Genomic DNA, 26,666 nt, shown 5'->3' on the forward strand with positions numbered 1-26,666 from the left:
GGCTTTCGTGCAGAGATCGACCATTGACATGCTGTTCTCCCTTCGTCAGATACAGGAGAAATGCCGTGAACAACAGATGCCCCTCTACATTGCTTTCATTGATCTCACCAAAGCCTTTGACCTCGTCAGCAGACGTGGTCTCTTCAGACTACTAGAAAAGATCGGATGTCCACCAAAGCTACTAAGTATCATCACCTCATTCCATGACAATATGAAAGGCACAATTCAACATGGTGGCTCCTCATCAGAGCCCTTTGCTATCCGGAGTGGTGTGAAACAGGGCTGTGTTCTCACACCCACACTTTTTGGGATTTTCTTCTCCCTGCTGCTTTCACATGCGTTCAAATCCTCTGAAGAAGGAATTTTCCTCCACACAAGATCAGGGGGCAGGTTGTTCAACCTTGCCCGTCTAAGAGCAAAGTCCAAAGTACGGAAAGTCCTCATCAGAGAACTCCTCTTTGCTGACGATGCTGCTTTAACATCTCACACTGAAGAGTGCCTGCAGAGTCTCATCGACAGGTTTGCGTCTGCCTGCAATGAATTTGGCCTACCCATCAGCCTCAAGAAAACGAACATCATGGGGCAGGACGTCAGAAATGTTCCATCCATCAATATTGGCGACCACGCTCTGGAAGTGGTTCAAGAGTTCACCTACCTAGGCTCAACTATCACCAGTAACCTGTCTCTAGATGCAGAAATCAACAAGCGCATGGGTAAGACTTCCACTGCTATGTCCAGACTGGCCAAGAGAGTGTGGGAAAATGGCACACTGACACGGAACACAAAAGTCCGAGTGTATCAGGCCTGTGTCCTCAGTACCTTGCTCTACGGCAGCGAGGCCTGGACAACGTATGCCAGCCAAGAGCGACGTCTCAATTCATTCCATCTTCGCTGCCTTCGGAGAATACTTGGCATCAGGTGGCAGGACTATATCTCCAACACAGAAGTCCTTGAAGTGGCCAACACCCCCAGCTTATACACACTACTGAGTCAGCGGCGCTTGAGATGGCTTGGCCATGTGAGCCACATGGAAGATGGCAGGATCCCCAAACACATTGTACAGCGAGCTCGCCACTGGTATCAGACCCACCGGCCGTCCATGTCTCCGCTATAAAGACGTCTGCAAACGCGACATGAAATCGTGTGACATTGATCACAAGTCGTGGGAGTCAGTTGCCAGCATTCGCCAGAGCTGGCGGGCAGCCATAAAGACAGGGCTAAATTGTGGCGAGTCGAAGAGACTTAATAGTTGGCAGGAAAAAAGACAGAGGCGCAAGGGGAGAGCCAACTGTGCAACAGCCCCGACAAACAAATTTCTCTGCAGCACCTGTGGAAGAGCCGGTCACTCCAGAATTGGCCTTTATAGCCACTCCAGGCGCTGCTTCACAAACCACTGACCACCTCCAGGCGCATATCCATTGTCTCTCGAGATAAGGAGGCCCAAAAGAAACTTTTGTTTATTATGCTCCTGTAAAGTGCATTGGGGTGATTTCCTACATTAAAAGGCATTATACTGATGTAAGCTTTTGTTAAACTATTTTTAATTTACTGAAATTAATGTACAATCCTAATAAATACCAGAGGTATAATACGCAAGTCAATAAAGAGAAATTTAATACTGGTATGTAATATACAAGTTTATTGCTTTATTACTAGTACTCTAACGTACAAAGTATAGATCAATTATTACACTAACAGCATAATTTTTCCGATCCTTATTCTATAGTTCTAAACAATCTTACAGAACTATAATGGACAAACGAAGGAAGCAACAAGGGCTAAATAAGAAAAAAAGCAACTAAATTCCAATCACAAGATGCCACTACCAGATCTCCAGCTTTATGTTCTGATTCAAAGACAAACATAATGTAACTTGGGGCCTTATTCAGGGACATTTACCAATTTGGATCTGCATTTTAGGTGTGCGAAACCAGAAACTTGCTTTTCTCTACCTTCTTATGGGCAGCATACACACTGTATAAGTTAGTGACAAGAACTAACGTTTTGTACGTCACTGCCTATCTTATCCAACAAGCCAGGATGGATAACAGCAAGAGAAACACCCAGATTCATAAAAGTATAATAGATTAGGATTTGTAAAACAGGGGCATTTGCAATGTATCACATTAACGACCCTAGAATCTGCCTAGAAAATGATCTCAAATCAGCACCCTGCATCTTGTGCTGTCTTTGATCGATTTAATTGAAATTGTATAGTCAGACAAAAAAAAAAGCTTACTACACTTGGCATTAAGGCAATTTACAAATGCTATTTTTATTCTGTGCTAATGGCCCAAGTTTAACCAGAACATTCATTTAATATCCAAACATTAGCAGCAGCATAGTTCCCTCTATTAAGAGTCTTAGAGGCACTGCCAACGAGCTTCCACGCTACAATATTGTAGAAATGGGCTATTCAAGGTCAAAAACAGTTGTTTATTTTCTAGTGACATAAAAAGTGCAGAATTACAAAACAAAAAGTAGTTGTTTTCAATCAATAAACATTGAAAACCCAAGCAGAATGCATAGCCACATCACCTTTCTGCTTTAAAATTGGATTTTATTTACATTTTACTGCAGGATGGCACTATTCTCTGGTTATCCATGAGATGAACTGCTATCTATGAGATAGACATCAGGTTTTACAACAGTTCAGTATTTTAGCTTCATATACTAAAAAGTAGCTTTATTCCTCACTTATTCAGCATCTGTTGACCTGAAGTGATCCTCATCTACCGTAGAATAGATGTGTCCTTCATTGCTCAGGAATTCCACCGCTTGCCTACATAGAAACAAAATTGTAACTGAGACTTTCTTGAACATTTAACTTAACACTCAAGTACATTAGCCCAAAATAACACTAACTTGATGGCAACAATATTCATATTCTTCAGCGTTCTCCTCATGTAGTCGATGCTCATGCCTTCCTGTTCTCGACAATTTCGAATCAAGTTCAGTACCTGAAAAGGAAAGTATTTTAATTACCATAAATAAAAACATCCAGTTCTGTTTTCAACATTAAAAATATGTTTGCTTCTACATTTCAGTTAATTTCTTAACTCAAGAAATGCAAAGGAAAACAGTACTAGAAAATGAAATGTTTCCACTTTTTGCACAGTATCACCAAACACACTTAGATAGAATATAGGTTCGATGCAGGACAAGCATCTTCAACTGGGTACTTAGCGATTTAACAAAATAAAGGAAAAGCATTAAAGTTAGGAAAAGTGACTAAAGGTTCCGAGGAAGTTTTTAAAAACAGCAAATCAGAGGGGTTTAGGGAAGTACCAGAATGTAGGATCAAGATTGAAGATCAGAGGAGGTAAAGCAGCCTCTACTGTGACCAATCACTGTTATATTTTGATTTCTCACAGCAGCTATTATTGTGGTAGTATGCTTTACATTAGCATCAGTTCTGTCCATGTATTCATGCCCATTATGAACTGGGTTGACACTATCCATACTAAGGTTGGACATATTTTCGGCTACAAGGATCCAATCAGTTTGCACTCAATTCAAACCCAAGTTACATAGAGAAAAGTATCATGTACAAATCCATTGCACCAGTCCCCTTAAAACACATGGTCACAAACCAATATATTTTGAATAGAAATCTGCGAGAACTTAGATATGTGAAAAAAACTGAATTATACCCTACTAAATAGCAAGTAGTGATCTACACCAGGGGTGTTGTGTTCACGCATTGTCGCCTTGAGCTGCACATATGCACATGAAGCCTCAGGGAACTACATGAAAAATTTAAACCCAAATTCCCATTAATGTGCATGTTTTTATTGCTAACACAAATAGACCCTGATGTTCTAATTAAGGGTTTATTTACCAATGCAGCAATAATGCTAGAACAGCCTTTTCCAAACAGCTGGCTTACACAATTCAAGTAGTACAAACCAGCAAACAAATTACAAATAAAGAGTAGGTCTGAGCTGCCTGGGTTTTTGAGGGCCATAAGTTGGATACCCTTGATGTACAAGGTTATTAGTTACAACAGCTTTCTTTGGGAGATTACCAGAATGAAAATGCTCAATAGCACTAATCCGAAAAAAAAAGCACATTCGAGAAAAAGATATTACTGAAAAATCGAATGAAATTGCACAGCATCAATCTTTCTGGGATTTCACTTTGTGTTGAGCACTGGATAGTTCCTGCAAGGTTCACCTACATTACTACATTAACGGCATGTAGCTACAACACAACTCAAAAGCAAAGAAAATCTGCAAATCTATATTTTAAAATATGGTTTAGATATATTATGGGTCCAATTAACCCTTCGGCACCACTCACTGAAGTTACCAATCTCAGCAAAACAAGTCCTTTTAGTCAATTATTGTAGAAGTTATAATAGTTGTAGGCAATGTTATATGCAAATATATGACAGTGGAAATTTGTCTTAGTTTTCATGTTACAATGACTTAAAAAGCTTACAGAATGCAAATATAAAATAACCCACTTGCAAGTTGTGTCAGTTTCTACTTGTACATTAAAACCAAAACCTTAATGTACTTTATTGTAGAAATTAAAAAGAAAAATTTTCCAATGCTAGAAATTTGAAAAACAAACCAGTAATATTGTTTCTAAAAAGGGAAAAAATTATGTTAATGTTTTGAGTACAGACACCCACATTTACCTAGCTTTTCTCATGTCTGATCAGTTACGTATTTCCAATCTGTTTTAGAACATTACATTTCTTTTTAACATTGTGTGCTTCGAGGGAGATAAACTGTATTGCTTTTCTCTTGACTCCATTCCTAACAAAGTACAGTCCAAACTATTCCATATCATTCTTTCTCAGTTTGTTTTACCTGACTTTGTTGACTTGTTAGTCCATTCATCAGTGTATCATTACCACCTGCATATATCCCCATTCCACCTTCATTTCGCATTGGGGTATGCAAAGCTAGAGCAGATCCTCCAACTGCAGGCTGAGAGAAATAAATTATACAAGTGAAACCTCGGAACAATGCTTTATTGGATTAATAGTTTTTCTGGGTGAGCATTTATAAAATTGTTAATTTTGGCTGAGCATCAAATTCAATGAATTTCAATAATTGCTGCTGAGTAACTTTCACATCCAAAGTCCATGGCAAGTAACTTTATGACCAATTATATTTTCTAATAATATCCCTTCTAATTATCTTCACTTGAAGGCACCAAATCATACGCAAATATGCTCCACTTATGCCAGCAATGACCAAGCAGTGAACAATGATAAGTTAATCAACTTCGGGACATAGTCAAGTCTGATCCTGATTTCATCTAATTGTATATGTGCACTGAATAGGGATTAGGAGTGGAACCCCTTCCTAGACCATGCAATGACCTTGCACCCCACACATTAAATAGCCAAACATTCCCTCTACTGATAGGACTGTCAATCTAAAATTTGCAACAGGTATAAATGGGATTGTCAATATCTTCTCACTTTCCCTCTCCCCAGGTGGAACAGATTCTGCATGAACTGGGGGGGAAAAACTCATCAATTGAGCCTTTTGCTGAAGCTTGCAAACTAGGGCCAAATCAATTATCTACCTGACCATGAAAGTAAAATACTGCAAATTTGAAATAAAAAACACTGAGGGGTGCTTCACATTCAGAGGTGCCATCTTTTGGTTAAGATATTAAACCGAGGCCCGGTCTACCCTCTCAGGTGGACATAAGAGATCCCATGACACTATTTCAAAGACGACTAGAGTCACCCCTGGTTTCCTGGCCAATATTTGTCCCTCAATCAACATCACAAATACAGATCACCTGGTCATTACCACATTGCTGTTTGTGGGAGCTGTGTGCAAATTGGCTGCCATGTTTCCTACATTACAACAGTGACCAAACTTCAAAGGTACTTCATTTTATGTAAAGCACTTTGGAACATCCCGAGGTTGCAAAAAGCACCACATAAATGCATGTTTCCCGCCTCCCCCACTCTCAGAACCACAAAGGATTCCCCTTGTTTTCACCCTCCATCTCATGAGCCTCCACGTTCAACAGATCATCCTCTGCCACTTCCACCACCTCCAGTGTGATGGCATCAAACACATCTTTCCCTTCCAGCATTCTAAAAGGGACTGTCCTTTTGACACCCTAACTCAATTAAGGTGGCCATTTGGCCCAAATCCATGTCAGCTCTCTGTACAACAAAGCAACCAGCCTAATTCCCCCCTTGAGGAAGGGAGTGTGGAGAAAATGTTGCGAAGTGTTTTTTTTCCCTCCTCAGTTACCCCTAATACAGCATAGGAGATGCCCTTTTACCTTCTCTCTTCTCACCATTCAGGGCCCCAAACACTCCTCCCAGGTCAAACAGCAATTGATTTGTACTTCTTTCAATTTAGTATACTGCATTTGCTGTGTTGCAGTCTCCTCCACATTGGGGAGATCAAACACAGATTGGTGAATGCTTTGCAGAACACCTCTCTTCAGTCCACAAGCATGACCCCGAGCTTCCAGTCGCCTGTCATTTTAATTCACCGCCCCACTCCTACTCTGACCTCTGCCTCCGACAATTTTTCAATGAAGCTCAATGCAAGATCAAGAACAGCGCCTCATCTTTTGAACAGGCACTTTACAGCCTTCTGGACTCAACATAGAGTTCAACAATTTTAGATCATAACTTTAGCTCTCCATTTTTACAGGACAGCTGCTGTTGGTGACAATTCTGCTATTCCCATTTACCCCTCCTCTAGACCCATTTCTCGTTTCTTTACTTGTCCCATTACCATCTCCTTTTGCATTGCACCATCACCCCTTTGTCATTTAATCTTTCCTGCCTTCCATCCTATCACAGATCTTCACTTTAGTTCTTTCCCCACTCACCCTGCCTCTGTACTTGCTTAAAATCAATTACACCTCTAACTTTTTCCGGTTCTGATGAAAGGTCATCGACCTGAAGCATTAACTGTTTCTCGCTCCATAGATGCTACCTGATCTGTCTAGTTGACTAATGTTCAATTATATAATGCACCACAATTTCTCACTTTGTTAGCTAAGCAGAATTTTGTCTCAAACGTTCGTCTTTGCATTCACCTGTGGTTTGTTCAGCAACAAGTGAGCCTGTACCACCTCCAACATGTGTGATGTCAACTCATTCATGTCTTCCAAAGTCATGATCTTGAAGGCTACCAAGCTCTTCTTGTTCTACCGAGTTAAAAGAAACAGGTGAATTACCTAAATGTCTCAAGATCAGAAAGGTATTGGATTAAAATTCATATAGGAGCTCTAATTTTTCCCAGTGAATTCAGCATGTAAAAAAAGTATCATTGTTTAAATAAAGTGAAGGGTTACAAAGAACTTTTGATTTTGATCCATTTTAATATAGAAGATTGACAGGATTTTTTAGTCTAAACGTCAAGCAACAGGAACTGACATCAATGAACAGAGCTTCAGTAATCTTATTCTTTGAACTACATATGTTAATTCTGCCCCCTTCACCACTGAAGACTACTTCGGCCAAACTAGCTCTCTTCTCCAACAAAGATAAAATATCAAATATATTCAGAAATGGGAGAAAACCAGGAATATGTTCAACTTAACCACAATTCTAAAACTAAAATTTCAGACCTTCCCATCAGGAACTATATATGCATATTAGTCAAGAATCTTTACCAAATGATTTGGTACCATTGCTGTTTATACTATAAAAATATTGAAATTGCTCATCAGATGAAGTACCTCAGGCAGTATTTATTTTTCCTAATTTATATACACAAGTTAACAGAATACCATTCCTTTCAATTATTGCATTAAGTAAAAAAAAAAAATAGGGAAATATGCATTATTTCTAAAAGCCATATATCCCAAGATACTAATTTGGCCAAGTACAATAAACAAATATCAATGTGACAAAAAACAAACATCTCCAATGTATTAATGTACTGTATAAATACTTTACATCACATCAAAAATGAGCATTACTAAAATTTAGAAGAGTCTGCGTTACCTGGAATGATCGGAGATGGCCAGCTACTTTTACATAGCTGCCTGGGGGAACCACAATATTCTCACTTCCAGCTTCCTATATTAACAGAAAGGGCAACATTTGGTAGAATTAAAAAATAGAGTAACTTCAAATATATTCAAGAGAAATGTGAACCTAAAAAGGAAAACCATCAAAAACATGCACAAAGTTAAAACTGACAGTCTTCACTGTCAAACTTCTGTTTGGAAAGGGATAAGAGTGGCAGTGCAGCAATGGCAGTACATACAAGTGACACTTATACACTTAAAATTGAGTTGTTGATAAATACTGGATTTGGTTGCGCAGGGCGAAGTTATAAGCACTTGGAGAAACATGAGCTAATCGAGAAGTCAGAACAGACCTAAAAGGAAGGTTGTGTTTGACAAATCTTTTAAAATTCTTTGAAGAAATACTAGGATAAAGAAAAAGCAATGGGGGTGGTTTATGTAGATTTCCAAAAAGCATGTGGGAATATGACCCATTAGAAACTTATGGGAAAGACACCAGCATATGGAAGTAGAGATAGGAGGACAGAAAGCAATCAACTAAAAGGAAGCTTCTCAGAACAGAAGGCATATTGTGGCTGCTTTCATTTATTATGAAGTCACAAATGACATCTTATGAGAGCATGGTAATCATCCTATGCAACCTATCTGTCCATACCTTCCTCCTGTCAACAAGCTGGGTGAGACTGCCTTTGTTGCCCAGTTCCATTCCTATCTACCCAATCGTAACAGAATCACCTGCAATGGGTCTCTTCCTGATCCTGCAACATTACCTTTGAAGACCCCAAGGATCTATTCTTGGCCCTTTCCCATCTACATGCTGCCCCTCAGCAACATCATCCAAAAGCACATTCTGACAATACCCAACTATTCGATTTCACCTCTCGATCTTTCCACTGCCAATAATTTGACAGGTTGCTTGTCTATTGTCCAGTACTGGATAAACAGAAATTTCTTCCAACTAAATATTTGAAAGACTGAAGCAATGGTCTTCGGTCTCTGCCACAAACTCCATCCCTCTCCCTTAGCCACTGTCTGAGGCTGAACTAGTCTGCTTGCAATATCCTATTTGACCACGAGATGAGCTTTTGATCTCATACCTGTTCGATCACCAAGATTGGCTACTTCCATCTCCATAACATTGTCCATCTCTGCCCTGCCTCACCTCACCTACTGCTGAAACCCTTTTCCATGCCCTTGTTACCTCTGGACTCAAATGCTCTCCTGGTCAGCCTCCCATCTTGCACCCTCCATAAACCTGAGCCCATCCAAAACTCTGCTGCAATTATTCTAACTTGCACCATGTCACATTCATCCATCAACCCAGTGTTTGCTGACCTACAATGGCTCCCAGTCCAGCAATGCCTCCACTTTAAAATCCTCATCCTTGTTTTCAAATCTCTCTATGGCTTCGCTGCTCCCCATCTCTGCAACCTCATCCAGTCCTACTATTCTCCAAGATCATAGCACCTCACTGACTTTAAATCTCTCTACCATTGGCAGCTGTGCCTTTAGCAGCGAAGGCCCAAAGCTCTGGAATTCCCTTCCTAAAACTCTCCACCTCGCTACCCCTCTCCTACTTCAAGATTCTCCTTAAAACTTACCTCTTTGACCAAGCTTTTGGTCCTAATATCTCCTTACATGACTGCGAAATTTTGTTTGATAACACTCAGTTTTAGGACATGTTACAACCTTAAAGGCTCAACATAAAAGCAAGTTGTTGGTATTCCATAGGGGTCCATGTTGGGGCTGCTCTATTACAGTTACTCCTGTTAATTCAGAGTCACTTAATTTATTTAATCATTGGTGAGGCTGTGGCATAGTGATAATGTCACTGGACTAGTAAATAGCTATTGCGCTGGGGACATGGGTTCGAATCCCATCACAGCAGATAGTGAAAACTGAATTCAATTAATAAATCTAATTAAAAAGCTAGTCTAATGATGACCATGACACCATTGTTGATTTTTGTAAAAACCCACCTGGTTCACTAACGTCCTTTAAGGAAGGAAATCTGTGGCCCTTACCTGGTCTGGCCTACATGTGGCGCCAGACCCACAGCAATGTGTTTGAGTCTGAAATGGCCTAGCAAGCCATTTAGTTCAAGCGCAATTAGGGATGGGCAATAAATGCTGGCTTAGCCGGAAACGCCTACATCCCATGACAGAATAAAAAAAATTTTGAATTATCTGTGAATTCAATTTTTGGGGCATAAAAAGCATCCTATGCATTGCATATTTGAATTACTGGGTAATTCAAGTTTAAGCACACAAAAAACGGAATTAACAAGAGTAGCCTATATAAATGAATGATCTGGAATTGAACAAGGCTACTGGAACTTAATGATGGCACTGAATTTTGAGGGAGGGCAGGGTGGAAGGGGGAATATGGCAAATTTCGAGGACATAAAATAGGTTAGCAGGGTGGGCAGATAGATAGTAGGAACAAGAGCAATTTATTTTGGAAATAAAAATATAAAAATATTTAAAGATTTTAAACAAGGTAAAATAGCAGGACCTGCATGGGCAACGTTAAGTAGGCATGACCATTAAAAAAAAATCAAACTGAATCCTTGGGTTTATGTCTAGATGAACTGAATATAAAAAGTGATAATGGTTAAATTGTACAAGACCTCATTTAGGCTACTGTTGCAATATCATTTGCACTCCATTATAAAAAGGATATAAATCAATAGGAAAAGTGCAGTACAGATTAACTGGCATTTTGCTGGGGCAAGAGGTTACAGTTCTGAAGTCATTTGAAAAGGTGAGACATTTTTCTCTACTCAAGCTGCAAAAGGTAATGCATGGCCTTACAGAGGCCTTCAAGATTAAGAGTTTATAGATAAATAGCAATAGAAAGCTTTTGTTGGACAGTGAGACGGTAACAAAAAAAAAACAAATTTAAAGATCACAAGACGACAAAGGGGTAGTTGAGGAAAGTTATTTACTGACAGTGGTTATGATGTAGATCTCTCTGCCATATTGAATCAAAGTCTATTAACTTTTAAAATTGAATTAGTTTTAGATGCAAATAAAGCTATTTCTACGCTGTAACATTCTTTGACACAGAAAGATCTACATTATGCTGGGTTTGTATATTAAAATGAAGACAATGCCCCTTTAAGTAGTCAAAAAATAAGAAAATGGCATCTTTATCAGACTGACAATTACCATGTGGTGAGAGTTTGTAAAATACAATTAGTATAGAACCTCAGTTTCAGACCATCATGCATCAAGACACTGGACAGGTCTGAAATAATAATTGAGAACCCCATCAACTTACCACTCGCAGCCAGTTATTCCATTAAAAAGGTAACCAAGTTATTCAACGAAGAATTAAATGAGGGGAATTAGGCAACTGATGCAAATTGAGGATATATAGATATTCATTTACTTACATCAGTATCCACCCACTGTCTTACATCCATTGGGGGTGCTGTCATATCATCCAACTTGTACAGTATATTTGTTGGGGCTTTCTCTGCATCTTTGATCATGCCAACCAGAGTTACCTAAGAAAGGGAAACACTCATATTACAATCTGTATATCCCACCATAAGATTAACATATTACAGAAGGGGAAAAAAACACTAGCAAAAATGAAAAAGAAACCCACATTATCCTCGATTAGGAAATACCTGCTGTACCTAAATCGCAGATGCCATTTGGTGTCGAATCTCAAAGAGCAATCTATGATTCCATTTCTACCGCCATGTTTTTAATTTTCTTTTTAAAACACAACCATTTCTCTTTTAACAGCTAAGGGTTCTGCATTTATTATCCAAATAACTGGATAAAAATCTATGACTTCTCCTTTGCAACTGTACAAATTTTGAAAGCACTTAAAAATATTTATTGGATGAAACCTCAATAAATGGTTCATAAAAACATTACATAGTCTTTTAAAGTAGATTAACAAACAAAAGTCACTTCACATTTGGTGATAGCGTCTCAGACTAAAATTTTACAACTTTACCTGAATGAAAATAGCACTACATCTCATGCAGCTAATAGCGGTTTATCTTCCCCCATTTAAGAGAAGCAAGAAAGAGACTCAAGAATGTGTTTACAAATCAAGTGATCTTGACACACACAAAATCTCATCTAAAATAGAGGTTTGTTTTCAGGTCGAAAATAAGGACAACACAAGTTATGAAAAAGATTGTGCTCACTGATGAATTGGAAATCATTTTTTTAAAAAAATCACACTACAGCCACTGAACCAAGGAATATTTAATAGTACTGAATTTCTCACTCACCTGAGACAACTCCACCTCTCCAATTCTGAAAATTTCCTCTGTTTGAGTAGCAGACATTAGCTGTGACACTGTACAAGGAACTATTTGCTGGGACCGTGATCTCTGACAGAATAATAATAAAAAGTTAACCTTGCAAGACTACAGTTCAGGAGTTCCTTTATTACAGGTTTAGAGAAATAGAAAAGCAGTTGTTATAATCACATAAAAGGATAATACAATTTACATATTGTTTGTCTGATCAGTAAGTGACACCAACAGTAAGGTAATTACCCGAATGTATCTTTAGCAAAATTACATTTTGAGCAATGATTTTAATCCATTCTCATAATGAGGGATGATTACTTTTGTTCAATTGGAGACGACGGTATGCTTTTAATTCGGTCATTAAAGGGGTTTGCCATAAATGAACAGAAAACAGTAGGAACATGACTACGTCCTTGCCCAAGATGCATTTTATCTGCCCCCTCAAATGCGGTTAGTCAGGATTTTGACAGTGGGGTTATATTACATGCATTTCTAGGATTTCTAGGACCAAGTAGTCAAATAGCGTAAAATAAAATTAAAACATTAACACATGGGTTTGCATAAACCAATTAGATGCAAACTTTAAAAAAAAAAGAAAATACTGCAATAGTACTGCTGGTGTCACTTACAGATCAGTTTTAACAATTTGCTACTCTTGCCAAGATCAACTTTAATTTTCAAAATGTAATATGAACATATGAATTAGCAGCAGGAGTAGGCCATTCAGCCCCTCAAGCCTGCTCCGTCATTCAACAAGATTATGGCTGATCTGATTGTAACCTCGACTCCACATTCCCACTGACCCAGATAACCTTTCACCCCCTTGCTTATCAAGAATCTATCTCTGCCTTAAAAATATTTAAAGACTCTGCTTCCACTGCCTTTTGACGACGGGTGTTCCAAAGACTCACAACCCTCAGAAAAAATTTCTCATCTGTCTTAAATGAGTGACCCCTTATTTTTAAACAGTGACCCCCAAGCAGAAACATCCTTTCCACATCCACCCTGTCAAGACCCCTCAGGACCTTATACGTTTCAATCAAGTCTCCTCTTACTCTTCTAAACTCCAGCAGATACAAGCCGAGCCTGTCCAACCTTTCCTCGGAGGACAACCCACCGATTCCAGGCATTAGTCTAGTCAACCTTCTCTGAACTGCTTCCAACACATTTACATCCTTCCTTAAATAAGGAGACCAGTACTGTACACAGTACTCCAGATGTGGTCTCACCAATGCCCTGTATAGCTGAAGCAGAACCTCCCTACTTTTGTATTCAATTCGCCTCGCAATAAACAACAACATTCTATTATTTTTCCTAATTATTTGCTGAACCTGCATACTAACTTTTTGCAATTCATGCACTAGGACACCCAGATCCCTCTGTACCTGAGCTCTGCAATCTCACCATTTAAATATGCTTCTTTTTCATTCTTCCTGCCAAAATGGACAATTACATATTTTCCCACATTATACTCCATTTGCCAGATCTCTGCCTACTCACTTAACCGATCTTTTTCCCTTTGTAGTCTTAAGTCCTCTTCACAACTTTCTTTCCTTTGTGTCATCAGCAAATTTAGCAACCATAGTGCACTGTGCTTACTATGTTCAAAGTCTGCTGCAGTTTTTGTATAGAGCTTTATCACAAGGCAGTTCATGCTGTTCGCCAACAAAATTGCTAAAATCAAGGAAAAATGACACTCAAACAAAATTTTTGTATGCTTTTGTGATCAGGTAAAATACACAAAAGAAAAATAGTTCACAAAACAGATTTTAAAAATAGCACAAACAGAAATGATACATCACATAAGGTTGTCATTTGTATTTAAACAAGAACACCACTAATTTCTACATTCTGGGGGAAGAGTATGCATTTTTGCCACCCAATGTGGGAACTAATGAATATTTTGACTCTGCACTTACATTTTTTCTATCACTCTGGCTGCCTCCTGCTGGTGAGCCAAATCCTCCAGGTGACTGCATGTAGCCCCCACCTCCTGCACTAGTATCTCCAAAACCTCCATAGCCACCATCAAAAGAACCTAGAAAATATGGTTAGAGGTCAGTCACAGAAACAGAACATAAGGTTATAAGGTACATATCAGGTTATAACTATCCAGTTTACATTCCTTTCCAAACAAGATTCTCCATCCTGCTTTCATTCCTAAATGTAAACCCAATATTAATAATCACCATCCTTAAAAACATTATGTTCACAAAGTTGTCACTGTTTGCAAATCCCTCCCTAGCTTCACTCCTCCCCATCTCTAATCTGCTCCAGCCCCATAACCCTCTAAACTATCTGCACACCTCTAATTCTGCCCTCGAGCACCCCAGATTTTAATCACTCCAACACTAGTGGCTATGCTTTCAGCTGCAGAGCCCCTAAACCTCTCCAGCTCGCTCTCCTCCCTTAAGACATTCCAATCTGGCAGCTTCTGTGACAAGGGAAACAGTTAACATATCAGGGCCAAGACCTTTCAAGAGAACAGTTTTGACAAAGGATCACCGACCTGGATGTTAGTGTAGATTTACATACCTTTTTTAACCTGTAACTAATTTAAAGTTATGCAAGCTATTTTCATCACAAAAGCTACACTATATCTGATTTAAGGGTCCAATATCACAATTGGGGAATTTTAAAAACCAAGCCTCCATCACTACCTTTCTCCACCCCCCAATCCACTCCACTCCCTCTTCTTCTCCTGCCAGCACCCCCTATTCACCCTCATCCCCCCTGCCCACATACTCAACCCTCATCCACTCCTCAACCTAATTCCCTCCCCAACCCTGTTCAGCCTCATCCCCTCCCAGCCCACCCAATCCTTAACCCCCTTCCCCCAACATTAAATGCCGTTTCGCTGCATTAAAGCTGTCGACTGACCGACCCTGGGGTCGGGCCTCTCCACTAGGCCCAAAGCTGCGGCTCCTGACAGTCAGGCCCGGGTCGTGGGTCTGGAGGTGGGCTAACCTCACCGAGTGAACCCCCTGCCCGGCCGGGCTGGCCCTCAGACACAAACTCCCGCCGCCGTCCTCACGGAAGGTGGGTCACCAGCCGGCCACAAGACTCCCTCACACGGCCACCGACGCCACTCACCCGGGTTGTTCCACATCATCCCCTCAGCGACAGCTTAACGGACAAAAACGCGCCAAGCAGACCTCATGCAGCAGCCGACCACTCACAAGCCTCCATACTCAGAATCCCCGCCCACCCTCAGCCAATCGCTGACACGGATTCCAGGGGGTGCTCGGGGTTTCTCCACCCCCTGGAAGTAGGTATTTGCCATCAATCTGGCCAATGATTGGCTTGAAATAGTGAAGCTAGATTGGCCGCTGCCATTTTTAGTACTGGCGGAACACTTACATAAGTCTTTTGTTAACATTTTGCAAATTGTTACAGCGCGGAAGGAGGCCATTTGGACCGTTGCGTTTGCACCCGTTCTCCGAATAAGCATTTCACTTCGTGCCGTTGCCTTCTCCCCGTAGACCTGTATATGCTTTCCTTTCAGATAACTATTTAATTCGCTTTTGAATGCCTCGAATGAATCTGCCTCCACCACTCTCAAACAGTTCATACTAGATCCTAACCACACACTGCATGAAAATGTTTTTCATCAGGTCACTTTTGCTTCTATTACCAATTACTTTAAATCTGTGTCCTCTACTTCTCAGTTTCTCTCTATCTACTCTGTCCAGACCCCTCACGATCTTGAATACCTCTATCAAATCACCTCTCAGCCTTCTCTTCTCCAAGTCCGAACTTCTCCAATCTATCTCATAACTGAAGTTCTTCCTCCTTGGAATCATGAAGTGAGGAGCCTATATTTACATTTTATGAAGCTATTGTACATATAGGGGTGCATTTGTAAACATATTTTATGAAGTTATATGAAATATATGAACAATAGGGCGGCACAGTGGCGCAGTGGTTAGCACCGCAGCCTCACAGCTCCAGCGACCCGGGTTCAATTCTGGGTGCTGCCTGTGTGGAGTTTGCAAGTTCTCCCTGTGTCTGCGTGGGTTTCCTCCGGGTGCTCCGGTTTCCTCCCACATGCCAAAGACTTGCAGGTTGGTAGGTAAATTGGCCATTAGAAATTGCCCCTAGTATAGGTAGGTGGTAGGGAAATATAGGGACAGGTGGGGATGTGGTAGGAATATGGAATTAGCGTGGGATTAGTATAAATGGGTGGTTGATGGTCGGCACAGACTCGGTGGGCCGAAGGGCCTGTTTCAGTGCTGTATCTCTAAAACTAAAAACAAAATGAGGCGGTGGCGTACTGGTTATGTCACTGGACTAGTAACCCAGAGACCCAGGTATTGCTCTGGGGACATGGGTTCAAATCCCACTACAGCAGAATTTCAATTCAATAAGTAAATCTGGAATTTAAAGCTAGTCTAATGATGGCCATGAAACCAAACCATTGTCAATTGTTGTAAAAACCCATCTGGTTCACTAATGTCCTTTAGGGAAGGAAATCTGCTGTCTTTGCCTGGTCTGGCCTACATGTGACTCCAGATCCACAGCAATGTGGTTGACTCTTACATGCCCTCAAAATGGCCTAGCAAGCCACTCAGTTCAAGGGCAATTAGGGATGGGCAATAAATGCTGGCCTGGCCTGGCCTGCGACGCCGACATGAAAGAATTTAAAAAATGCTGGAAATACACAGCAAGGTCAGGCAGCATCTGATTATTTCCAATACTTTCTGTTTATATTTCAAATTTCCAGCATCTGCTGTATTGTGCCTTTTGTATGCGCAATATATATATATGAAATTTATTATGTAAATTTAAAAAGAAAAAAGTAATGAATTTATTTATTTATATAACACCTTTAACAACCTTTACAGGCAATTAATTATTTTTTTGAAATAGACTCAATGTAGGGAAATGCAGCAAACAATCTGCACACAGCAAGCTCCCAAAACAACAGAGAGATAATGGTTGATTTTTAATGATGTTGTTTGAGCAATGAATATTGGCCATGGCATAGGGGAGTCCTCCTCTTCAAAATATTGCAATTGGATCTTGGGTCCTGTAAACATACAAACATAGAAAGTAGGAGCAGGAGTAGGCTATTCGGCCCTTCGAGCCTGCTCCGCCATTCATTATGATCATGGCTGATCGTCCAACTCAGTAACCTGTTCCCCCCTTCACCCGATATCCTTTGATCCCTTTAAACCCAAGAGCTATATCTAACTCCTTCTTGAAAACATACAATGTTTTGGCCTCACCTGCTTTCTGTGGTAGCAAATTCCACAGGCTCACCACTTTCTGGGTGAAGAAATTTCTCCTCGCCTCAGTCCTGAATGGTTTACCCCGTATCCTTAGACTATGACCCTTGGTTCTGGACACCCCCACCATTGGGAACATCCTCCCTGCATCTACCCTGTCAAGTCCTGTTAGATTTTTATAGGTTTCTATGAGATCCCCCCTCACTCTTCTGAACTCCAGAGAATATAATCCTAACCGACTCAATCTCTCCTCATACGTCAGCCCTACCATCCCAGGAATCAGTCTGGTAAACCTTCGCTGCACTCCCTCTATAGCAAGAACATCCTTCCTCAGATAAGGAGACCAAAACTGCACACAATATTCCAGGTGTGGCCTCACCAAGGCCCTGTATAATTGCAGCAAGACATCCCTGCTCCTGTACTCGAATCCTCTTGCTATGAAGGCCAAAATACCATTTGCCTTTTTTACCACCTGTTGCAGCTGTATGCTTACCTTCAGCGACTGGTGTCACCCAGGTCTCGCTGCATATTCCCCTCTCTCAGTTTATAGCTGTTCAGATAATAATCTGCCTTTCCTCATCCCTGGTAAACCACCTGTCCATTCTTCTGAAGATGTTTATGTCTTTCCTGCAGTGTGCTGCCCAGAACAGGGCGGCACAGTGGTTAGTACCGCAGCCTCACAGCTCCAGGGACCCGGGTTCAATTCTGGGTACTGCCTGTGCGGAGTTTGCAAGTTCTCCCTGTGACCACGTGGGTTTTTGCCGGGTGCTCCGGTTTCCTCCCACAGCCAAAGACTTGCAGGTGATAGGTAAATTGGCTGTTGTAAATTGCCCCTAGTGTAGGTAGGTGGTAGGGAATATGGGATTACTGTTCTTTGGCCTCCTTATCTCGAGAGACAATGGGTAAGCGCCTGGAGGTGGTCAGTGGTTTGTGGAACAGCGCCTGGAGTGGCTATAAAGGCCAATTCTAGAGTGACAGGCTCTTCCACAGGTGCTACAGATAAAATTGGTTGTCGGGGCTGTTACACAGTTGGCTCTCCCCTTGCGCTTTTGTCTTTTTTCCTGCCAACTGCTAAGTCTCTTCGACTCGCCACACTTTAGCCCCGCCTTTATGGCTGCTCACCAGCTCTGGGGAATGCTGGCAACTGACTCCCACGACTTGTGATCAATGTCACAGGACTTCATGTTGCGTTTGCAGACGTCTTTAAAGCGGAGACATGGACGGCCGGTGGGTCTGATACCAGTGGCGAGCTCGCTGTACAATGTGTCTTTGGGGATCCTGCCATCTTCCATGCGGCTCACATGGCCAAGCCATCTCAAGCGCCGCTGACTCAGTAGTGTGTATAAGCTGGGGATGTTGGCCGCCTCGAGGACTTCTGTGTTGGAGATATGGTCCTGCCACCTGATGCCAAGTATTCTCCGGAGGCAGCGAAGATGGAATGAATTGAGACGTAGGGTTAGTATAAATGGGTGGTTGTTGGTCGGCACAGACTCGGTGGGCCGAAGGGCCTGTTTCAGTGCTGTATCTCTAAATAAATAAACTACCCACAGTATTCAAGCTCCTGCCTCTTTGACCAAACTTTTGGTCATCTGATCCAATATCTCGTTATGTGGCTTGGTGTCATATTTTATTTTAAAATACTCCTGTGTCTCCTTGGGACATTTTATTATGTTAAAGGTGTTATATAAAGTTGCTGTTGAGGCCTGGTTATAAATTCCGACCATGGTCTCTTTGTCTTTATTTTCTAAGCCTCTATAAACACAGATAATCACGATTTTAACCACCTTGCCTTTAAGGATTCATAGGAGCACAGGAAATAGGAGCGGGAGTAGGCCATTCGGCCCCTCGAGCCTGCTCCACTATTCAGTGAGATCATGGCTGATCTTCTACCTCAATGACATTTTCCCATACTCTCCCCATATCCCTTGATATCTATAATATCTAGAAATCTATTGATCTCTGTCTTGAACATACTCAATTTGTGTATATGGACTGCAAAGTCTCTCTACTCATCTACACCTATCAAAATTGTCACATTTGTACTGTACTGTTTTTCCATATTAGTCATCCCAAAGTGTAATGTAAGAAACACAGCAGCCAATTTGTCCACAGCAATGTCCCACAAACAGCAATGTGATAATGACCAGATATTCTGTTTTTGTGATGTTGATTGAGGCATAAATATTGGCCAGGACACTGGGAATAACTCTCCTGCTGTTCTTCGAAATAGTAGAGTCATAGAGTCAGTCATACAGCATAGAAGCAGGCCCTTCGGCCCACTGCGTCCATGCTGACCATAATGCCTATCTATACTAATCCCACCTGCCTGCACTAATTCCATATCCCTCTATGCCTTGCTCATTCAAGTACCTGTCCAGATGCCTTTTAAATGTCACTACTGTTCCTGCCTCCACCACCTCCTCAGGCAGCTCATTCCAGATACCCACTATTCTTTGTGTGAAAAATTTACCCCTTTGATCCCCTTTAAACCTCCTCCCTCTCACCTTAAATCTATGCCCTCTAGTTTTAGTCACCCCGACCATGGGAAACAGACTCTGACTATCTACCCTATCTATGCCTCTCATAATTTTATATACCTCTATCATGTCCCCTCTCAGCCTCCTTCGCTCCAGGAAAAACAGACCCAGCCTTTCCAATCTCTCTTTATAACTCAAGCCCTCCAAACCAGGCAACATCCTTGTGAATCTTTTCTGCACCCTCTCGAGCTTAATCACATCTTTCCTGTAGTGCGGCGACCAGAACTGTACACAGTACTCCAAATGCGACCTAACCAACGTTATGTACAACTGTAACATGACGTCCCAACTCTTGTACTCAATGCCTCGGCCGATGTAGGCAAGCATGCCATACGCCTTCTTCACCACCCTGTCTACCTGTGTTGCCACCTTCAGGGAGCAATGTACTTGCACGTCAAGGTCTGTCTGCTCAAGAACACTCCCCAGGGCTCTGCCATTCACTGTATATGTCCTGCCCTGGTTTAACTTCCCAAAATGCATTACTTCACACTTGTCTGCGTTAAATTCCATTTGCCACTCCCTTGCCCACTTTCCCAGTTGATCTATATCCTGTTGTAATCTTAGACAACCTTCTTCACTGTCCACTATACCACCAATTTTGGTGTCATCCGAAAACTTACTAATCATGCCCCTTACATTCACATCCAAGTTATTAATATATATGACAAACAACAGAGGGCCCAGCGCCAATCCCTGCGGTACACCACTGGTCACCGGCCTCCAATCTGAGAAAGAACCCTCCACTACCACCCTCTGCCTCCTATCACCAAGCCAATTTTGTATCCAATTTGCTAGCTCACCCTGGATCCCATGTGTTCGAACCTTCTGGACCAGCCTAACATGCGGGACCTTGTCAAAGGCCTTGCTAAAGTCCATGTAGACAACGTCCATCCCCTGTCCTCATCAATCCTCTTGGTTAGCTCCTCGAAAAACTCAATCAAATTCGTGAGACATGATTTCCCACACACAAAGCCATGCTGACTATCCCTAATCAGACCATGCCTTTCCAGATGCATATAAATCCTGTCTCTCAGAATCCCTTCCAATAATTTCCCCACCACTGATGTAAGGCTCACCGGCCTGTAGTTCCCTGGCTTATCCCTGCTGCCCTTCTTAAATAAAGGCACAACATTAGCTATCCTCCAGTCTTCCGGTACCTCACCTGTGGCTAACGATGATACAAAAATCTCTGCCAGGGCCCTAGCAATCTCCTACCTTGCTTCCCATAGCATCCAAGGATACACCTGGTCAGGCCCTGGGGATTTATCCACCTTAATGCGCTTCAAAACCTCCAACATCTCCTCCTTTGTAATGTTGATTTGCTCCAGGATATCGGTGTTCCCTCCCTTGAACTCACTAGCTTCCATGACCTTCTCCACGGTAAATACGGACGAGAAATATTCATTTAAGACCTCACCCATTTCCCGTGGCTCCACACATAAATTGCCACACTGATCCTTAAGGGGACCTACTCTCTCCCTAGCTACCCTTTTACTCTTAATATACTTATAGAATCTTTTAGGATTCTCCTTTATCTTATCTGCCAGGGAAATCTCATGGCCCCTTTTCACCCTCCTAATTTCCTTCTTAAGTGTAGTTCTACATCCCCTATACTCCTCGAGGGACTCACTCGATCCCAGCTGCCTATACCTGACATATGCCTCCTTCTTTGGCCTGACCAGACCCTCAATATCCCTCGTCAACCAAGGTTCCCTAAACTTGCCAGCCTTGCCCTTCCATCTAACAGGAACATGCCGGCCCTGAACTCTTCCTATCTCACTTTTAAAAGCCTCCCACTTGCCAGACGTCCTTTTACCTGTAAACAGCCTCTCCCATTCAACTTTAGAGAGTTCCTGTCTGATGCCATCGAAATGAGCCTTCCCCCAATTTAGGACTTCAACCTGACTATCCTTTTCCATAACTACCTTGAAGCTAATAGAGTTATGGTCACTGGTCCCAAAGTGCTCCTCCACTGACACATCAACCACCTGCCCAGCCTTATTTCCTAAGAGGAGGTCGAGTGTAGCCCCTTCTCAGTAGGGCCATCCACATACTGCTTCAGAAAACTATCCTGGACACACTTAACAAATTCTTCCGCATCTGATCCTTTAGCGCTAAGGCAGTCCCAGTCAATATTCGGGAAGTTAAAATCACCTACTATTACAACGCTATAATTCCGACACTATCTGTGATTTTCCTACATATATGCTCCTCCACTTCCCTCTGAATATTGGGGGGCCTATAGTATAATCCCATCAAAGTGATCACTCCTTTCTTATTTCTAAGTTCTACCCATATGGCCTTGCTGGACATTCCCCCCGGGATATCCTCTCTAGGTACTGCCGTGATGTCCTCCCTAATCAATAGTGCAACTCCCCCTCCTCTCTTACCTCCACCTCTGTCACACTGGAGGGATCGGTACCCCGGAACATTGAGCTGCCAGTCCTGCCCATCCCTCAACCACGATTCCGTAGTAGCTATAATATCATAATCCCATGTACCGACCCATGCTCTGAGTTCATCTGCCTTACTTGTAAGGCTTCTTGCATTAAAGTAAATGCAGTTTAGCCTACCAGACCTTCCACGCTCCCTGTCCTGCCCCTGCATGTCCTGCCTACTGGACTTGCTTGCTTTAACCTCTACATTTGCCTCAACTATCTCATCTGAGAGACTACTACTTTGGGTCCCACCCCCCTGCAAGACTAGTTTAAACCCTCCCGAGTAGTACTAGCAAACCTCCCCACAAGGATATTGGTCTCCCTCCAGTTTAGATACAACCCATCCTTCTTGTACAGTTCACCTCTGCACCAGAAGAGATCCCAATGATCCAAGTAGCTGAAGCCCTCCTGCCTACACCAACTCTTCAGCCATGCATTCATTTGCCTAATCCTCCTACTCCTACCCTCACTAGCACGTGGCACGGGGAGTAATCCTGAGATTACAACCCTAGAGGTCCTGCTTTTTAATCCTCTGCCTAACTCTCTATTCACTTTGCAGGACCTCATCTCTCTTCCTGCCTATGTCATTAGTACCAATATGGACCACGACCTCTGGCTGTTCACCCTCCCCTTTCAGAATGTCCTGCAGCTGCTTTGAGATATCCTTGACCCGAGCACTAGGGAGGCAACATACCATCCTGGAGCCTCGTTTGTGGCCACAGAAACGCCTATCTGCACCCCTTACGATAGAATCCCCGATCACTATAGCTCGTCCAACCCTTTTCCTCCCCTGCTGTGCAGCAGAGCCCTCCGTGGTGCCACGAACTTGGCTGTTGCTGCTTTTCCTTGGGAGGTCAACCCCCCAACAGTATCCAAAGCGGTATATCTGTTTGAGAGGGGGATGGCCACAGGGGACTCCTGCACTACCTGCTTGTGCCTACTACTCCGTCTGGTGGTCACCCATCTCTTTTCTGCCTGTGCAGCCATTACCTGCGGTGTGACCACCTCTCTAAACGTGCTATCCACGACTTCCTCAGCATCGTGGATGCTCCACAGTGAATCCACCCGCAGCTCCAGCTCCATAATGCGGGTAGCCAGTAGCTGCAGCTGGATACACTTCCTGCACACATGGTCGCCAGGGACACTGGAAGTGTCCCTGATTTCCCACATAGCACAGGAGGAGCATATCACGGGGCTGAGCTCTCCTGTCATGACTTACCCTTAGATTAATTAGTTACTCCCTTAATTAAAAAATACTAATTATACTGGGGGCCTTGTTCTACCCACTTCAATCTAAAGTCCTTAAAAAAAAAACACTTTAGTAGTTAGTACTCACCTTATCACCAGAGAATTTTTTCCAACAAAAAAAAACTTACCCCTTATTTTTTTAAGATATTCTAACAGCTGCTACTCACCAACCAATCACCTTGCAGCTCTCCTCTAACATCACTGTTTGCCTTTTTTTTCACGTGATCTTTTACGTCTGCCTGAGAAGGCAGACAAGGCTTCGACTTAATATCTCATCTGAAAGACGGCACCTCCAACAGTGCAGTGCTCCCTCAGTACTGCACTGGAGTGTCAGCCTAAATTTTGTGCTTAACTCTTTGGACTGGGTCTTGAACCCATAAGCTTCTCAGACAGAAGTAAAAGTGCTACCACTCAGCCACAGCTGCGCATCAACATTAAATGTGTGAGCGTCAATGCAGCAGAAAATCAGTAGGAAAGAGACTAGATTAATTTCTGATGAGGGTGAGGAGCTGCCCGGAGGGAAATGAGCTTCACAGTGTTTTACCTTGAAGTTCAATAAGGAATTTATGCCTTTTGAGATAGGACTTTGAGCCACAAAAAAAGTTTAAACTCTGGAACATTGACCATTAATTCAACCGAGTGATTGGTAATAGTGCACAAGCTGCTCTCGTAACAATGGGATTCCTGAGCTTCCTTCTCTTTATTACTAACTGTGGGATTATTTGCGTCCAGGGAGGTAAGGTCTCGTTCATTTTATATTGTTAGTTTCAATCAGAGGTGAAAAATGACTTCATCCGGTTAACTTATTAAATCGTCTGCTTTACTATTGATCAGCCTTTGTCTGAGCTTCATGTTCTTTTACTTCCTAAGTTCTGAGTGTATTATCTTAGCGCTACTCTGTTCTCTTCTGCAATATTCCTGCCCCCATCCCCATCATGCCTGAAGACACAGATTTTCATTACCACAGTTCCAAAGGTTACCATCCTTCACATTTGAGGATAAACAGTTATTGCCAGAAGCCCTCCACCTATGCCCACCCAATTGCACTTTCCAAGAGTCAGTAGGAGGAATCCTGGCTGATTTTCCTGTCCCTAGTCCATCGACACTGACGCAATTGGAAGCAAACTAGTACCCCACCTGAAACCAGCTAGCTCCCCATAGACTGGAAATTGGACACAATATGATTAGATTAGTTACACAGCTGATTAAGAGAGCTTCTCTGCCTTTCATAAAGATTGAACGAGCTTCATCTGTGTTGTTTTAGCAAGATATTTTAAATATGCAATAGTCACTAAATGTGCAGGCCAGGTGTGTTTTGTAGCTGCTTGGATTTCCCGCATTGAGAACAGTTGTTGTGGTGTGAAAAAGCAAGAAGGGTATCTTAATCAAGTGTAAATATTTGTCTTTGCCAGGTTACTTCTGGCACCTCACAGATCTTCACTGGGACCCTGATTATAACATGACAGAGAACCCAAACACTGTGTGTCCCTCATCTTCCAAACCTGTAACAAACCCAGGCAAGTGGGGCAGCTACCTGTGTGACTCCAACTGGGACCTTATCAACCTGTCCATTTATACCATGAAAGACCTTCACCCTCACCCGGACTTCATTCTTTGGACTGGGTAAGTGTTTGGAACTATCAGTGGAAATAAAAAGATAATAGCTAGCTTGTGAAATAAACACTAATTAAAATTGTCCTGTCAGGTACCAAAGGTTACTACAGTTAAAGGGACTAAAATAGTGTGTGGCAAACTTTTATTTTACATAGGGACAAGAGATTTTTTAAAATCATGATGTTATTTGTAGGTAATGCAGTGTTGTCACCGAACATGATTTATCCTATTACATCATTTCTTTGTACACAACATTTTGTGAAATAAATTTTCAATAAAGGAAGAGCCTTTTTACAAGATTTGTGCTGTTGGATTGGAAACTCTTCTCTGTCTAAGCCAATGCATTTAAGTTTTCAATAACATATTATAAAGAATATCAGTTGGAAAGGCGTTAATGAAACAGAAGGTTCTTCATTGACCAAAAGAGTGAATATCACTCGATTGCATTGCAGCAGCAGCAACAAAAATGTTTATTTATATAGCACCTTATAACGTAATAAAACATCCCAAGGTGCTTCACAGCAGTATTCCAGAGCAAAATTAGACACTGAGCCACATAAGGTGATATTAGGGCAGATGGTCAAAAGCCTTTTTAAAAAATTCGTTCTTGGGATGTGGGTGCCTCTGGCAAGGTTAGCATTTATTACCCATCCATAATCGCCCTTGAGCAGGTGGTGGTGAGCTGCCTACAACTGAGAGACTTGCTAAGCCATTTCAGAGGGTAGCTAAGAGTCAATCACATGGGTGTGGGTCTGGGGTCACATGTAGGCCAGACCAGGTAAGGACAGCAGATTTCCTCCCCTGAAGGATGTTAGTGAACCAGATGGGTTTTTATGACAATCCAGTAGTTTCATTATCAATAAGACTAGTATTTTATTCCAGACTTATTAATTAATTGAATTTAAATTCCTCCAGCCGCTGTGGTGGGATTTGAAATTAGGTTTCCGGCGCATTAGTCCAGGTCACTGGATTACAAGTGCAGTGACATTATCACTATGCTACCATCCCCCAACTGCTTGGTCAAAGAGGTAGGTTTTATGGAGCGTCTTAAAGGAGGAAAGAGAGATGAAGAGGCATGGAGGTTTAGGGAGGGAATTCCAGAGCTTAGGGCCTAGGTGGCTGAAGGCTTGGTCACCACATCCATCCTGCAGCCTCACTCCTGATATGGAAATGCTCGAAAGTAGATTTTGTGAGACGCCAGGCTGTGATGTTTCCATAGCTTAAAAAAAAACACTCACTGTCAACTTACATGATAAATGACCATGTGTGGGAGGTAGTGAAGGATGCTCAGTGCCCTGGAATTGTTCTACAGCATGAGCCAGCATCTTAGAGAGCAGTGGGG

At 42.0% G+C, this 26,666-nt stretch overlaps 2 protein-coding genes across 4 annotated transcripts in view; one reads left to right on the top strand and one right to left on the bottom strand.

Annotated features, from left to right (window-relative positions):
• Nucleotides 1–1,624: 1,624 nt before the first annotated feature.
• On the bottom strand, nt 1,625–15,436 carry rpa2 (replication protein A2). 2 transcript variants are annotated; one of them, XM_068011607.1, is made up of 9 exons: nt 15,353–15,436; nt 14,179–14,297; nt 12,236–12,337; nt 11,375–11,488; nt 7,952–8,026; nt 7,039–7,149; nt 4,821–4,940; nt 2,866–2,960; nt 1,625–2,782 (listed from the first exon to the last, which is right to left on the bottom strand). In XM_068011607.1, exons 1-9 carry the CDS (start codon nt 15,369–15,371, stop codon nt 2,698–2,700), a joined length of 840 nt encoding a protein of 279 aa, XP_067867708.1. In that variant the 5' UTR covers nt 15,372–15,436; the 3' UTR covers nt 1,625–2,697. The 2 variants fall into 2 exon arrangements, with proteins under 2 accessions (XP_067867708.1, XP_067867709.1); XM_068011608.1 differs by lacking the exon at nt 15,353–15,436 and adding an exon at nt 15,140–15,345.
• A 556-nt stretch (nt 15,437–15,992) lies between these two features.
• Nucleotides 15,993–26,666, top strand: part of smpdl3b (sphingomyelin phosphodiesterase acid like 3B) — a 34,884-nt gene continuing 24,210 nt past the window's right edge. Inside the window, exons 1-2 of one of the 2 annotated variants that reach the window (XM_068011610.1) lie at nt 15,993–16,065; nt 25,123–25,333. In XM_068011610.1, the coding sequence (XP_067867711.1) occupies nt 25,170–25,333 (164 nt within the window). In that variant the 5' untranslated portion in view covers nt 15,993–16,065; nt 25,123–25,169. Of the gene's footprint in view, nt 16,066–24,330; nt 24,447–25,122; nt 25,334–26,666 lie in introns of those variants that run through there. The other variant, XM_068011609.1, reaches the window with a different exon arrangement.

The sequence above is a fragment of the Heterodontus francisci genome, chromosome 31, assembly GCF_036365525.1.
Source record: "Heterodontus francisci isolate sHetFra1 chromosome 31, sHetFra1.hap1, whole genome shotgun sequence".
NCBI classification, from domain to species: Eukaryota; Metazoa; Chordata; class Chondrichthyes; order Heterodontiformes; family Heterodontidae; genus Heterodontus; species Heterodontus francisci.

What these genes read in the sequence shown, in the direction of transcription:
- rpa2 (XM_068011607.1), bottom strand. An exon ending in GCCAGAGTGATAGAAAAAAT is followed by an intron (nt 12,338 to 14,178) that starts GTAAGTGCAGAG and finishes TTATTCTGTCAG; the next exon opens with AGATCACGGTCCCAGCAAAT. An exon ending in TAACAAGTCAACAAAGTCAG is followed by an intron (nt 2,961 to 4,820) that starts GTAAAACAAACT and finishes TTTCCTTTTCAG; the next exon opens with GTACTGAACTTGATTCGAAA.